We start from the raw sequence: 16,696 nt of genomic DNA on the forward strand, positions 1-16,696 counted from the left end.
TTTACAGTTTTACTATAAGGTACCCTTTTACCCCATGATTGTTCCTGATCATTTGTCAACATTCCCTTTTTGACAAATGATGCCTACCTCAATATATGACCGTTTTTTTTCTGGAATTACAAGTGTCCTATACTAAGGATATTTTAAGAAGAATTTGTTAGCAGGTCTATGCTTCTATAACTTGATGCTCAGATTCCAGCGATGTGTAACCTATTGGGCTATTAGCTGTGAATTTGATAAAACCACTGTTATCAGCAGGAGATTATCACAAGAAGACTAGTAAACCTGCTGCCATGTTGTCTTCCATATTCATAAGCTCTGCATAAACCCATCCCCACCACTGACTGGCAGCTTTCTGCCTATCCACAGTGTACACATTAATCTGCCAATCAGTGGTGTGGGCGGGGTTATATAGGGATCAGCATTCAGAGAACTGCTAGATCCGCAGCAGATAAAACTGTGATTTTATCAACTACTGCAACCAGCCCAGTAAGTGATACACCACTGGGATAAGGGTATCTGACCCTACAACATGCTGCTCTCAAAAACCTGGTGATAGAAAGGTTTTACAGTTGTACTGCCCAAAATATTCATCAGGCACATAACCACGTGCAGTCTGACTCCAAGAATGGACAGCTGGGCCAGGACGGCTAACAGCCAATGAGCAATCACATATACCGTATATTAATAGGGGCAAAAATATGTGCAGCTGTCCGCATACAGTATGTAACATGTGTACTGCAATGAAGCCAAGTTATGTATTTAGAGCCTGTGTATCTTCTGCTGTCAAAAAATGTCCAGGAGGCAACGGGTAATGATGTAAAATGCATATATTATTGGCATTAAACAATGGAAACTTCCACACACATTACTTCTTTGGGAGTACAAAGCTTGCTCTGCTGGTTGGCATCATGACAATTTTCTTTACCCCAGACACCGACATGATGTAAAAAAACACTTTGGATTCATTACTGTATTTGCGCCATATCATCTTTCTATTTGCACCGTTTTTTTAAAGTCACTTTTTTATGTGTTTGATTGTGGCCTTTTATGTTTGCCATTTGGGGCAAATTTTAGGGTTTTCAAAATTTTATCCAGGTTAATCATTTGCAACTTTACGAAAATTTGCAAATCTACTTTATTGATTTTATGCACGCACGAAATATTACTCTTTTTTTAAATTGTTTGCACCATATTTTTCTTTACATTTGCACCTTAAGATCACTTTATGTGTTCGTCTATTATTTTTTTTGCCATTTTAGGTGGAGTTGATGGTTTCTAGATGTTTTAAAAGTGAACATATATTCCCTAATTTTCGAACTTTCAGATTGCACTTTTTTTTCCCTCTCCACGTCCGAGAAAAACTGATACCATGTTGATCAAACTCTAATCCAAGTCTGATCAGAATAATTGTAAAGGCACAGATGATTGGCCTCGGGGAGACCAAAACATCCAACACCGCGGAGACACCATCACGTGTTTCTCAACGCAGTGATCCAGAACACTGCCCCCATCCCTTATGGGAAATATGCAAATGCATGTAGGATAGCTGCGGAGACACCATGCCCTTCCCGTGGTTGTTCCTTCCCGGGTAAAGGTCTGGCTATTCACTGCTTGCGTTGAGAAACACGTGATGGTGTCTCCGCAGCTATCCTACATGCATTTGCATATTTCCCATAAGGGATGGGGGCAGTGTTCTGGATCACTGCGTTGAGAAACACGTGATGGTGTCTCCGCGGTGTTGGATGTTTTGGTCTCCCCGAGGCCACTCATCTGTGCCTTTACAGCCTTTTACTAGGCACTGCTCCTAATAGCCAGATTCCTACTCCACACTGATGAGGGGCAAACACCCCGAAACAGCTGTCTGTGGATGGATACCATGCTTGGCATAGGTGGTTTTCCTGTATTGGATGTTTTCCTTTATTGGATGCTGCCCTTCCCGTGGTTGTTCCTTCCCGGGGAAAGGTCTGGCTATTCACTGCTTGCGTTGAGAAACACTTGATGGTGTCTCCGCAGCTATCCTACATGATCAGAATAATTGGCCCATTTTTCTCGGATGTGGAGAAGATGGTCTTGTGACCCTACCCTTAAGAGTCTGTATACACAATTCCAGCTTTAGGTGAATGCAGTCCATACAAAATCAGTGGATACTGCAGTTTCCTTACATGTAAATGGTGTTTCCACAATTTTCAAACAGAATTTTTTCTGTGTTGTGGGTAAAAAAAGGTGAAAAAATACTTACCGTATTTTTCAGATTATAAGACACACTTTTGTTCCCCCAAATTTTTTGGGAAAGTGGGGGGTGCGTCTTATAATCCGAATCTGTGTGCTGTGCTGTGCAGGAGGGGGGGCAGCTCTGGAGTGGTGTCAGGGGGCTGGAGTGGGCTGCCTGTGGCTGCAGAGACAGCAGGAGGTTCTGTGCTCCCGCTCATTAGCCTCACGTAATATTCACTGCACCCGCTGTCCATCACCTCGGTGCTGAAGCCGCGCCAAGTTGGCTGACAGGGGAGCAGTGCATATTACATGTGCCTGCACTCCCCCTCCTCCCATCATGGATATGCCCCCCCTGCAGGCACACACATGGCCCCCCAGTCACTACATGCCCCCCTGCAGGCAGGCACATGGCCCCCCAGTCACTACATGCCCCCCTGCAGGCACACACATGGCCCCCCAGTCACTACAAGCCCCCCTGCAGGCACACACATGGCCCCTCAGTCACTACATGCCCCCCTGCAGGCACACACATGGCCCCCCAGTCACTACATGCCCCCCTGCAGGCACACACATGGCCCCCCGTCACTACATGCCCCCCTGCAGGCACACACATGGCCCCCCAGTCACTACATGCCCCCCTGCAGGCACACACATGGCCCCCCAGTCACTACATGCCCCCCTGCAGGCACACACATGGCCTGCCAGTCACTACATGCCCCCCTGCAGGCACACACATGGCCTGCCAGTCACTACATGTCCCCCTGCAGGCAGGCACATGGCCCCCCCAGTCACTACAAGCCCCCCTGCAGGCACACACATGGCCCCTCAGTCACTACATGCCCCCCTGCAGGCACACACATGGCCCCCCGTCACTACATGCCCCCCTGCAGGCACACACATGGCCTGCCAGTCACTACATGCCCCCCTGCAGGCACACACATGGCCCCCCAGTCACTACATGCCCCCCTGCAGGCACACACATGGCCCCCCAGTCACTACATGCCCCCCTGCAGGCACACACATGGCCCCCCCTCACTACATGCCCCCCTGCAGGCACACACATGGCCCCCCAGTCACTACATGCCCCCCTGCAGGCACACACATGGCCCCCCAGTCACTACATGCCCCCCTGCAGGCACACACATGGCCCCCCAGTCACTACATGCCCCCCTGCAGGCACAGACATGGCCCCCCAGTCACTACATGCCCCCCTGCAGGCACACACATGGCCCCCCAGTCACTACATGCCTCCCTGCTGGCAGGCACATGATAAAATAACAAACACTTAACTCACCTTCCGATGATGGCTCCCTGCTACCAGTTCTCCCGTGGCTCTTCCTGTGTCTGTGCGGACATCCGATCATGTGATCGGCACAGCACAGTGATGTCATCTCTATGCGCCCAGGTCACATGATCTGATGCCTGGGAAACAGGAAGCGCAACCGAGGAGCTGGTAGCAGGGAGCCATCATCAGAAGGTGAGTTAAGTGTTTGTTATTTTATCATGTGCGTGCCTGCAGGGGGGCATGTAGTGACTGGGGGGGCATGTGTGTGCCTGCAGGGGGGCATGTAGTGACTGGGGGGCCATGTCTGTGCCTGCAGGGGGGCATGTAGTGACTGGGGGGCCATGTGTGTGCCTGCAGGGGGGCATGTAGTGACTGGGGGGCATGTTTGTGCCTGCAGGGGGGCATGTAGTGACTGGGGGGGGCATGTGTGTGCCTGCAGGGGGGCATGTAGTGACTGGGGGGGCCATGTGCCTGCCTGCAGGGGGGCATGTAGTGACTGGGGGGGCATGTGTGTGCCTGCAGGGGGGCATGTAGTGACTGGGGGACTATGTGTGTGCCTGCAGGGGGGGCATGTAGTGACTGGGGGGCCATGTGCGTGCCAGCAGGGGGGCTTATAGTGACGGGGGCCATATCCAGGATGAGATGGGGGCAGTGTGCCAGCAGCACAGGGGGGCCATGTGCCAGGATGGGGGTTATATAGATACCAGGATGAGGGACATATATATGATTTGTAAGACGGACACTGGCATTATAAGACAGACCCCCATTTAACATAAAATTATTTTTTTCTCTTTTTCTTCACCAAATTTGGAGGTGCGCCTTATAATCAGGTGCGTCTTCTAAAGCGAAAAATACGGTAGGTATATCCACAAATTGGGAACAGAAAAATCTGCGGCTTGGCCAAACACTGACACACTGGGTTACCCCTTATGCACTGATAATGTGTGCAAAACTGTAAGAAGCTGCGGAATATGTTACCACTATATAAAAAAAAAAATCCATTTAAAAAAATAAATAAATAAATAAAAAATGATTATTATTATTATGCACTGGTGAGCCAGAACTCCACTGTTGCAGATCCTGTATTAAACATACCTTTCTAATATCTAATATATAAAGCTGAATGTGTGTGTGTGTGTATGTATGTATGTATGTATGTCCGGGATTGGCATCTGAACCGTAGCAGCTACAGCCACAAAATTTTGCACAGTCACACGTCTGGACCCCGAGAGCGTCATAGGCTATGTTGTGAGGTGAAATTTTAACCCCGCGCTTTCCAATTCACCAAACAATTTTGCCCCTATCTACATAATGGGGAAAAAGTGAAAGGAAAAGTGTTGGAGGCGTCGCAGCTACAGGCACAAAATTTTGCACAGTCACACGTCTGGACCCTGAGAGCGTCAAAGCTATATTGTGAGGTGAAATTTTAACCCCGCGCTTTCCAAGTCACCAAACAATTTTGCCCCTATCTACATAATGGGGAAAAAATGAAAGGAAAAGTGTTGGAGGCAAATTAACAGCTGCCAGATGTGAACAAGGGGGACTTAAAGAATGACAGCGATGGCACCAAAGAGTATATACTGTACAGTTGCTAAGGTGGGGCCCCAACATGGGATAATCACACCACCACGGGGATATGAACACACACACAAAATGCGCCACACACTACCACGTGCTCGAACACATATACCACCCTCAGTGCACATTTCACCACACATACACCAACCTCGCCACATAAAAGTAGAAACACAAAAGTCGCCGCTCAAAACTCGCCACGCGCAAAACTCTCCACATGCAAAACTCGCCACACGTGCAAAACTCGCCACACACAAAACTTGCACACGCAGAAAAATTGCCACACGCAGAAAAATTGCCACATGCACAAAAGTTGCAACCCATGCAAAAGTTGCCTCACACAAAACTTGCACATACTCAAAAGGCACCACACATAAAACTCGCCACGCGCAAAACTCGCCATGCGCAAAACTTGCTGCACACAACTTGCTACACTAACCTGTCACATGCAACTCGACACACAAAAAGTTGCTACACGCATGTCGCCACACAAAACTCATCTCACAAAAGTCCCTACATGCATGTCGCCACACGCAACTCAACACACACAACTTGACACACGAAACTCGCCCTAAAACACACACAAGTCTGGTATCCTTCAAAAATAAAAATCTGATTAATAAGCAGACAAACTACAAGAGCAACAAATGTACCATATAGGAATCCGGCAGCTGTCAGTCACATGACCAGTCTATTATGTGTATGTGTGAGCTAATATATACTGCCAGGGGGTGGGCTTACTGTTGGCTGGGGATTTATCAGGCTGCCATTTTAGCTTACAAATACTGAGGTAAAAATACTGACCAAATAACGTGTGAACGAGGGCTAATACAGGAGGAGATGGCATACAGCTATATACTATATACAGGAGATGACACACAGGTATATACTATTTACAGGGGAGATGACACACAGGTATATACTATATACAGGAGGAGATGACACACAGATATATACTATATACAGGAGAGATGACACACAGGTATATACTATATAGAGGAGGAGATGACATACAGGTACATACTACATACAGGAGGAGATGACATACAGGTATATACTATATACAGGAGGAGATGACACACAGGTATATACTATATACAGGAGCAGATTACCTACAGGTATATAGTATATACAGGAGGAGATGACACAGGTATATGCTATGTATAGGAGGAGATGACATACAGGTATATACTATATACAGGAGATGACACACAGATATATACTATATATAGGTGAGATGACACACAGGTATATACTATATACAGGAGATTACATACAGGTATATCTAATATATAAAGCTGAATGTGTGTATGTATGTATGTGTGTATGTCCGGGATTGGCATCTGTACCGTCGCAGCTACAGCCACAAAATTTTGCACAGTCACACGTCTGGACCCCGAGAGCGTCATAGGCTATGTTGTGAGGTGAAATTTTAACCCCGCGCGTTCCAATTCACCAAACAATTTTGCTCCTATCTACATAATGGGGAAAAAGTGAAGGGAAAAGTGTTGGAGGAAAATTGACAGCTGCCAGATGTGAACAATGAGGACTTAAAGAATGAGAGCGATGGCGACAAAGAGTATATACCGTACAGTTGCTAAGGTGGGGCCCCGACATGGGATACTCACCACACACGGGGATATGAACACAAACACAAAATGCGCCACACACTACCACGTGCTTGAACACATATACCACCCTCAGCACACATTTCACCACACACACACACCAACCTCGCCACATAAAAGTCGAAACACAAAAGTCACCACTCAAAACTCGCTACATGCAAAACTCGCCATATGCAAAACTAGGCTCACGCAAAACTCGCCACACGTGCAAAACTCACCTCATGGAAAACTCACCTCATGCAAAACTTGCACACACAGAAAAATTGCCACATGTACAAAAGTTGCACCACATGCAAAAGTTGCCTCACACAAAACTTGCACATACTCAAAATGCACCACACATAAAACTCGCCACGCGCAAAACTCGCCATGCACAAATCTTGCTGCACACAACTTGCTACACTAACCTGTCACATGCAACTCAACACACAAAATGTTGCTACACGCATGTCGCCACACAAAACTCATCTCACAAAAGTCGCTACATGCATGTCGCCACACGCAACTCAACACACACAACTTGACACATAAAACTCGCCCTAAAACACACACAAGTCTGGTATTGTCCTTCAAAAATAAAAATCTGATTAATAAGCAAACTACAAGAGCAACAAATGTACCATATAGGAAATACGGCAGCTGTCAGTCACATGACCTGTCTATTATGTGTATGTGTGAGCTAATATATACTGCCAGGGGGGAGGGCTTCCTGTTGGCTGGGGATTTATCAGGCTGCCAATAGCAACCAATCACAGCTCAGCTTCTATTTTGCTACAGTTAATTAACCTGAGCTCTGATTGGTTAATATAGGCAACAAAGACATTCTCAGTATAACAAAGCTAATATATGTTGTGAAATGCTTCTATTTGCTTAGTTTTTGCCTTTTAATAATTACATTTCTATCTATTTGTTTTGTGGTTTTTGTGTGCAGAATAAATTTTTGTTAACACATTCTATTTTGCTAACAGCAGTCATTAACCCGGGCGAAGCCGGGTAGTACAGCTAGTATTCTATACATTTGTTTCCGCAACTCCATGTCTGAGATCATTTTTTTTTTTCCGATTTTTACACATTACTGTATAAAATAATCAAATGGAAATTTTTATTTTCTGATAATCATCTCATTTCGGAGCACTGATGTTTCCATGACTCCCCAATCAATCAAGGCTTATAATATGTTGGCAGTCAAAGATAATTCGAGTTCATCCATAGTTGCATCTGTTCTAACTCTTAGGACTCTACCTGTAACAGATATCTTCGTTTATGAACTTCTTTGATATCTTCGTAGGCAAAGATGCTGCAAGTTCTCCTCAGTTGGCTGGGACCCTGCCTGGCTCCACGAGGAATAATTGGCTCATGCATACTAGAATAAAGATGGCCATCAAAAGCAATTAAACGACAAGTCCCAAAATACGCATCATGTGAGTAACATTGCATAAACCATGTAAGCATGGAGCCACCTTACAAGGATGGTGGACCTCCACTTTGTCTTTAGATGAGGAGACAACCACTTACTTCACTGGTAGAGTCTCAATATCCCGAATTTCCCTGTTGGCGGTCAGTGTGAACCCATCAACAACATAGAAGTGTTCTTTGCCAAACAACAGGAGCCCCTCACCAGTATCCAAGCCCTGAACCCTTGCACTGCGATACATGTGCTGAATCTGAAATTCATTCATAAGAATTATTAATTATTGTAAGAAAGCAATAGAACTTTCATTAAGTATTGGCAACAAACTAAATCAGAGATTTTTTTCCCATGGAGCAAACAATATTTTCATTATGACATTTCCACCAATAGGTGGCGCAATTATATTACAAAGTGCAAATGATAGTGATTTTATGTGTAAGAAAAAAATAAATAAAACTGAAATTCAATAACTTTTATTACTGTTAATGGGAATCTGTCACCAGGTTTTTGCCAACTAATCTGAGAGCAGCAAAATGTAGAGACAGGGACCCCAGTTCTAGCAAGCTTGTAGTTTTTATAAAATCAGTTATAACACTAGAATATTTAAGGAGGACTAATAGACCTGCTGCCATGTAGTCCTCCATATTCATGAGGTCCACATAACTCCGCCCCCACCACTGATTGGCAGTTTTTTTTTTACTTAAGCACAGTGTATACTGAAAGCTACCAATCAGTGGCGTGGGTGGGATTATACAGAGCTCAGCATTCTGAGCACTGCTAGATCTGCAGCAGTTAAAACAGTAATTTTTACAGAAAACAGCTCAGTAAGAGAGACACTGCTGGATCAGGATCTCTCCTCCTAAATCATGCTGCTCTCAGATGGGTTAGCAAAAACCTGCTGACAGACTTATTTAAAGGCAATCAGTCATCAGGTTTTTGTTATATGTTCTGAGATCAGCATACAGAGACAGAAACCCCGATTCCAGTGATGTGTCACTCACAGGTCTGCTTGGTGCAGTTTTGATAAAATCACTTTCCTCTGCTGTAGATCTACCAATTCTCAGAACGCTAAGCTCTGAATATCTCCACCTACATCACTGTTTAGCAAACGTACAGTGTAAAAAAAAAAGCCGTTAATCAATGGTGGGGCAAACACAGAGCTCAACAATAATGTAGGATGACATGGCAGCAGGTTTACTAGTCCTCTAACATAAAACACTAATTTTATTGATACTACAACAAGCAGCTCAGTAAGTGACAACCCTGGAACTGGGGTCTTTGCCCCTACATTATGCTGCTCTCAGATTAAATCGGAAAAACTTGCTGACAGATTTCTCTTAACTGTATTAGGATCTGTTCACATTTGCGTTGTGGATTCCACTTATTAAATTACAGAGTTATTCACTTACTTTCTCTCCTTCCTCAAGAAGTCTCAGAAGGGTGGTACTGTCCATCTTCTCATCTTCATCTATGGAAGAGCCTTCACTCAGCTGGTCTTGTAAGAGCTCTTGGTTCTCATCTTCTCCTCCATCAGGAGCTGATCTTGATCGTTTCAGAGGTGCTTTCACAAGGCCTGAAAGAATCATGATATTTATTGTGTTCTTGGATGTAAAAAATAGCATGCTGCGGCAAAACAAGCATTTGTCATTGAAGTCCCACTTAATTTTAATGGTAAAGTTACAGTGCATTTGTACTTTGTGTCTGCATTGTCCATTGTTCATTGTTGTTTGAGCTGGAACAGTACAAATGCTGATCGGTGGGGTACACTTTCACCAATCACATGTGAATGGCTTATCCATGGCATCAATGTATAATACTGGAAAGCTTATAATCAGTAATCCCCATCAACCATTTAGGAGCCTGTGGGCCATAGGAAGAAAAAACAGCAAAGGGAGGAGATTCATAAAATCTTGAAGTTTATTGAAAAATCCACAAAACATGGAGGGTAATGAACCATAGCAAACGCGTTTCAGACGTAATCTTTATTCATTGCAATGAATAAGGACTATGTCTGAAATGCGTTTGCTGCACTTGATTATCCTAAAGATTTCTATAGATGTGTTTTTTTTCAACTTTAAGTTTTTATGGATCTTTTCTCTTTGCTGGATTTCTTTCTTCCTTTGCTAATTATTCCTTGGCACACTGCAAGGTTCAGTAAATGGAGGATCCTGCCCTGGGTGATCTGAAGTTGCCTCTGTGTCTATGGATGATAGTTACAGGTCAATCACTAAGCATGCATAGGAAAAACCATGAACACCACCTCCCCACTTATCACGCCAGCCTCTTCTGGCCATAATATTCAGACAGTGCCTACTTTTAACATTTTTTTGTAGTTTTCAAGGAAAAGACCTGATGAGATGTAGAGTCCTATAGAGCTTAATGCCAGCTCCGTTACCTTTCACCCTGGCAATGGTGTCTTCTCCATGTTCTGGCTCATGTTGGGCAGCTTCTCCTTCCGCGCTTTCCTCTACTGTATCCTGAAACACTGCTGGGTTTCCTGGCATTAGGCGCATGTAATAATCTTTACTGTCATAGCTAATGGCACGACGGTAACGGGTGGGTTTCTGTGTTGTACAGAATAACAAAAATAAACAGATATTAAAGTCTATACAGTAAAATAGTCTGTTCTTAAAGATCTCATTATTTATATTCAAAAAAGGAGGGAATAAGAGTGCAACGTGCATCTTCAGAGCAGGGCTCATTGGTTATGTGACACGAGGGGCTAGTTTCCACAAGCTTTATGTGCCACCTTCCATGAATGTACCTGTCCCGCGTTCTGTATGAGCTTACAGAAGATATCTGTGCAGCAACAAGCCCAACCAGACCAACGCGAGACATGCATCCACGGGGACTCGGACATAGTACCCGATCACGCCAAAGATACTCTGTTAGGACAAGAGCATGCTCGTTGATCACTACTGATTACCAAACCATGTAAAGGCCTCAAATATAAGAATCGCTATTAGCAAAAGTTCTCAGCACTGAGGAACGTAGCACCTTCTTGTAAACTAAACCTCGCTGGTTTCCATTGCCGGTCATCCTGGCACGTTTGGCATCAAATACAGACCATCTATTCAAAATCTGGAAGCAAACAGTATTTTAGCCCCCCGGCTCTAGACTAAGTGCTCAGGCTAGCAGTTAGCTCATGCACAAGCTGAGAGAAAGACTTCCCACATCCTTGAAAATGAACATAAAATACAGTGAATTACGACTGTGGTTATCGCCAACATTCATACTTAAAGGCATTGTACCCTCGGCTTATGTTCTCCCTTCAAACTGTAATTATGGCATTTGGTTAATATAATGGGACTTAACGTCATTAACTAGTATATATTACAACCAATAAGGACAACATTACGGTTCGTCAGTAATATTTATCAGAAATGGTGGCACAGGACAAGTGTCTTAGTGTGGTGGAGGGATGCACAAAACTCTTTACTATTGCAAAATTTCAAACAGCGGAGTTGCGAGCATTGAAAACCTGATTGAGTGCCACCTTGAAATATATTGGCTTCAATATGATGCAAATGCAGTTGGATCCTTGTGGTGGCCTAAAAGATGTCAATGTCAAGGAGCAGGCAAGAAAATCACAGCAATGATACACCTTTGCCAGTCCACATCGTATCCAGAGAAGATGAGCACGACTACACTGTGCAGAATTATTACGCAAGGTGTATTTTAGAGGATTATTTTTATTATTGATCAACAAATCAACAACTATGTTCTCAATCAACCCAAAAGACTCATAAATATCAAAGCTTAATATTTTAGGAAGTTGGAGTGGGTTATTTTTAGATTTGGCTATCTGAGGAGGATATCTGTTTGTGCAGGTAACTATTACTGTGCAGAATTATTAGGCAACTTAATAAAAACCAAATATATTCCCATCTCACTTGTTTATTTTCATCAGGTAAACCAATATAACTGCACAAAATTTAGAAATAAACATTTCTGACATGCAAAAACAAAACCCCAAAAAATGAGTGACCAATATAGCCACCTTTCTTTATGATGACACTCAACAGCCTTCCATCCATAGATTCTGTCAGTTACTTGATCTGTTTACGATCAACATTGCGTGCAGCAGCCACCACAGCCTCCCAGCCTGTTCTGAGAGGTGGACTGTTTTCCATCCCTATAGATCTCACATTTTATGAGGGACCACAGGTTCTCTATGGGGTTCAGATCAGGTGAACAAGGGGGCCATGTCATTATTTTTTCTTCTTTGAGAGCTTTACTGGCCAGCCACGCTGTGGAGTAGTTGGAGGCATGTGATGGAGCATTGTCCTGCATGAAAATCATGTTTTTCTTGAACGATACAGACTTCTTCCTGTACCACTGCTTGAAGAAGTTGTCTTCCAGAAACTGGCAGTAGGTCTGAGAGTTGAGCTTCACTCCATCCTCAAGCCAAAAAGGTCCCACAAGTTCATCTTTGATTATACCAGCCCATACCAGTACCCCACCTCCACCTTGCTGGCGTCTGAGTCGGAGTGGAGCTCTCTGCCCTTTACTGATCCAGCCTCTGGCCCATCAAGAGTCACTCTCATTTCATCAGTTCATAAAACCTTTGAAAAGTCAGTCTTAAAGGGAAGGTGCCACCAGTTTTCTTGTAGTTTGTTTTTTTGTGAAATTAAGCTTAAAATAGTAAATAAAATGTACTAATGCAATGTTTGCAAACATTTCTATATGAAAAATATTATATATTTTCTTACAAATATATATATTGACCACTAGGGGGAGCATTTTCCGTTTTAGACCTCAAGCAGCTATAGTAAGACTTACCAGCTTTACTGTTAGCTGGAAAATCTGGGCAGTACCTGCTGACATCAGCATTTCCCTCCCCTTTTGGGTGGTCTAATATCCCTGGGGCAGAATGAAGAGCAGCATCACAGGGCAGAGCCATTTTGTGTGTGACTGCCCTGTGATCTGCTATCACCAGCAGTTACTGCATCAGAAGCACAGTTAGTTTATGTGGTGTGTATGGAGCAGCATTGTCTGTGCAGAGCTGTCTGTGACTCATCCCTCAGTAAGAAGAAGGAGCTCCAGGTCTGCAGTGAATGGCCAGGCAATGTGGAGGGAGGGGAGAGATACATTGTATGGCTGAGAGAGGTGTCAGGTGTCACCTCTCTCTGCAGGCTGGGAATGTGTGTGAGGGGGGTGGCGGAGACACAGCAGGAGAAGCACACAGGGCAGCGTGTGAGGGGCAGAGGATGTCTGCCCAGTGCCTGGAGTACAGAGGGGCAGTGCACTTCTCTCCTGTGATAGAGAGTAAGTGGAGCTGGGCAGAGAGCACTGGGCTATAATAAAATGGCTGCTAGTCACACCTACAGCAGTGGGTTGTGCAGCCCACAGAGGCGTGCCCAGCTCACTGCTAACACCTCTCCAATGTTATAGATAGGGTCAGCGCCGGTCTATTAGCTCCTATGTCCATGGGGTGCTGTAAAACGACACTGTTAGTGCCCTGCTACTGCTGCAAAACCAAGATGTCAGCCCCCAGTTCCTTCTTTAAACACATATAACACACGAAATCTGTTTCACATGCATTTAAAACTTGGTTATAGCAGCATGTTATGCTACATTACAGTGATTTATTAATAATCTACAAACGCGGTACCTTACCTTTAAGATATTTCTTGGCTCAGTCTTGACGTTTTATCTTATATTTCATGTTCAAAGGTGGTCGTTCTTCAGCCTTCCTTACCTTGGCCATGTCCCTGAGCTTCGCACACCTTGTGCTTTTTGTTACTCCAGTAACGTTGCAGCTCTGAAATATGGCAAAACTGGTGGCAAATGGCATCATGGCAGCTTCACACTTGATTTTCCTCAATTCATGGACAGTTATTTTGCTCCTTTTTTGCCCAACACGCTTCTTGTGACCCTGTTGGCTATTTGCCATGAAACGCTTGATCGGTGATCACGCTTCAAAAGTTTGGCAATTTCAAGACTGCTGCATCCCTCTGCAAGACATCTCACAATTTTGGCCTTTTCAGAGCACATCAAATCTCTCTTCTGACCCATTTTGCCAAAGGAAAGGAAGTTGCCTAATAAGTAAGCACACCTTATATAGGGTTTTTATGTCACTAGACAACACCCCTCCTCATTACAGAGATGCACATCACCTGATTTACTTAATTGGTAGTTGACTCTCAAGCCTGAACAGCTTGGAGTAGGACAACATGTATAAAAAGTATCATGTGATGAAAATACAGCTTGCCTAATAATTCTGCACACAGTGTATGTTACTCAAAATAGGCCAGTATAAATTTTATTGATTTATGGGGGTGGCACAAAGTTGGCATTACTATTTTTGGAGCACTCAGGGGCATCATTACTTTAGAATTGGTTTTAAAGTGAGATTACTTTTTTAAGTGAGCATTCAGGAGATATGATTAACGGATTAGGGAATGAAACACTTGCCTTACTTAGGAGCTAGCAATCCACACACATATTACATTGCACTGAGAATACTTGATTCAGAACTAGGATTTTACAAGAACTGATTGTAACAAATGCAATGCATATAATGTTAAAATTTATATTTAGAAAAAATGATGCTAGAAAGTGTTAGTGTGGAAGCCTTGGTTTGTAAGGAAGGTCAGCAAGGCAGCTAAGGTTCAGAAGGGAGGACAGTGTGGTGGCTATAATTCTTTAAAAGGGAATTCTAGAGAGACAAGCTCAATCATGAAAAGTCACATTAAGCGACGCTGCAGCGATATCGACAACGATGCCGATCGCTGCAGCGTCGCTGTGTGGTCGCTGGAGAGCTGTCACACAGACAGCTCTCCAGCGACCAACGATGCCGAAGTCCCCGGGTAACCAGGGTAAACATCGGGTTACTAAGCGCAGGGCCGCGCTTAGTAACCCGATGTTTACCCTGGTTACCATTGTAAATGTAAAAAAAAAACACTACATACTCACCTTCTGATGTCCGTCAGGTCCCTGGCCGTCTGCTTCCGGCACTGACTGTGAGCTCCGGCCGGCCGTAAAGTAAAAGCAGAGCACAGCGGTGACGTCACCGCTGTGCTGTGCTTTACGCAGGGCCGTGCTTAGTAACCCGATATTTACCCTGGTTACCATTGTAAAACATTGCTGGCATCGTTGCTTTGGCTGTCAAACACGACGATACACGCCGATCTGACGACCAAATAAAGTTCTGGACTTTCAGCAACGACCAGCGATATCACAGCAGGATCCAGATCGCTGCTGCGTGTCAAACACGACGAAATCGCTATCCAGGACGCTGCAACGTCACGGATCGCTATCGTTATCGTTGCAAAGTCGTTTAGTGTGAAGGTACCTTTAGCATATGATGGGGGTTGACCTGACATTGCAATTTATCACTGTACTAAGCTTGGCGCTGCATTTATGTACTGATGATGATTCTGGTTCTGTATTCATGCATGGATAATAGTTCTGCAGATGTATTCATGGATGGTTGTTATGGTGACAATAATGAATTGACTGTGGTTGTGCTGATGTAATCATTAACTGAGGCTCATTTTAGTGCTATATTCATGTAAGTAAAACTAGCATTTTTTACCCTTGGGATTGGTTTAGTATGACAATTTGGCCCTTGGTGGATTGTTTGTGTAGACACTTTAACACCTTAGGCTTGGATGCCAAATTTCACTTACATTACTAAATGGATCACTATTCTCTATTTTTCCGAATCCAACAAGCCTACATGGGAAGAGCAATGAGCATGCATTCAAATTGGACTTACACCTGGGATTATTGTGTGTCTTGGCATAATGCATGGTAGCTGGATCCGTTTTCATTCCAGCTACACTAACAGCTGAGCATTACATTGATTTTGGCATGGAATCGGAATTACAGCCATTTTTCAACATGATCCCGACAATCCAGTAGGTTGCTTGTGCTACTCTAAGCAGATTTTCGTGGCCTATACATACATACACACATATATATATATATATATATATCTCACACACACATCATATAACACAGACATATAAAATTTATATCTATAGTTAGACGTGATTGTTATAGCAAGATATAATATAAAGTATACTTCAGTTTTCATTTTTTCTCTGATCAGAAGATATATATTGTAGTTGGGCAACCTCTTCGAGATTAACCCAGGAAAGACCAGGCACTAGGTTTTCAAAGTTTTTGTAATAAAATGTGAAGTTTTTATCAATTTTCTAGGTGGTAGCGGGGCTTCACAGACCTGGTATTTGGTTAACTGACATTTTTATGTATTTATACCACCAAACTGGCATAGCAGAGTTATAAAGCCTCTACAGTAACTTTTATATTTTTGTATTTTAGGTATAATGGCACTTATTTTTAATTGACATTACAAAGCCTTTAATTATGTAAATCTGGCACCATCCTAAATACTGTCCCACACTAAAATACAAATAATGACATTAAAGCACTAGAAATAAAACACATTTGGTGGAATCAAGCAAGGTGTTTTAGATCACTTGGCACAAAACTCATTGATGCTATACTCATTTTCAGAGTGGAACTCATGTACTCAAGGATACTAAGGTGAAAGGCACTAGTTGTGTTATTAAACATACGCAGAGCAGGCTGAATGAACGCTTCAGAAAGCTT

At 43.7% G+C, this 16,696-nt stretch overlaps 1 protein-coding gene across 8 annotated transcripts in view; it reads right to left on the reverse strand.

Moving 5' to 3' along the window:
* WDFY3 (WD repeat and FYVE domain containing 3) overlaps positions 1-16,696 on the reverse strand; it is a 339,686-nt gene that overhangs the window by 34,371 nt on the left and 288,619 nt on the right. For all 8 annotated transcript variants that reach the window (XM_077275801.1, XM_077275800.1, XM_077275807.1 and 5 more), the window contains 4 exons: positions 10,509-10,677; positions 9,523-9,686; positions 8,218-8,366; positions 7,945-8,065 (listed from right to left, as the gene is read on the reverse strand). In XM_077275801.1, the coding sequence (XP_077131916.1) occupies positions 7,945-8,065; positions 8,218-8,366; positions 9,523-9,686; positions 10,509-10,677 (603 nt within the window). The remainder of the gene's footprint in view (positions 1-7,944; positions 8,066-8,217; positions 8,367-9,522; positions 9,687-10,508; positions 10,678-16,696) is intronic.

Source organism: Ranitomeya variabilis, chromosome 1, assembly GCF_051348905.1.
Source record: "Ranitomeya variabilis isolate aRanVar5 chromosome 1, aRanVar5.hap1, whole genome shotgun sequence".
NCBI classification, from domain to species: domain Eukaryota; kingdom Metazoa; phylum Chordata; class Amphibia; order Anura; family Dendrobatidae; genus Ranitomeya; species Ranitomeya variabilis.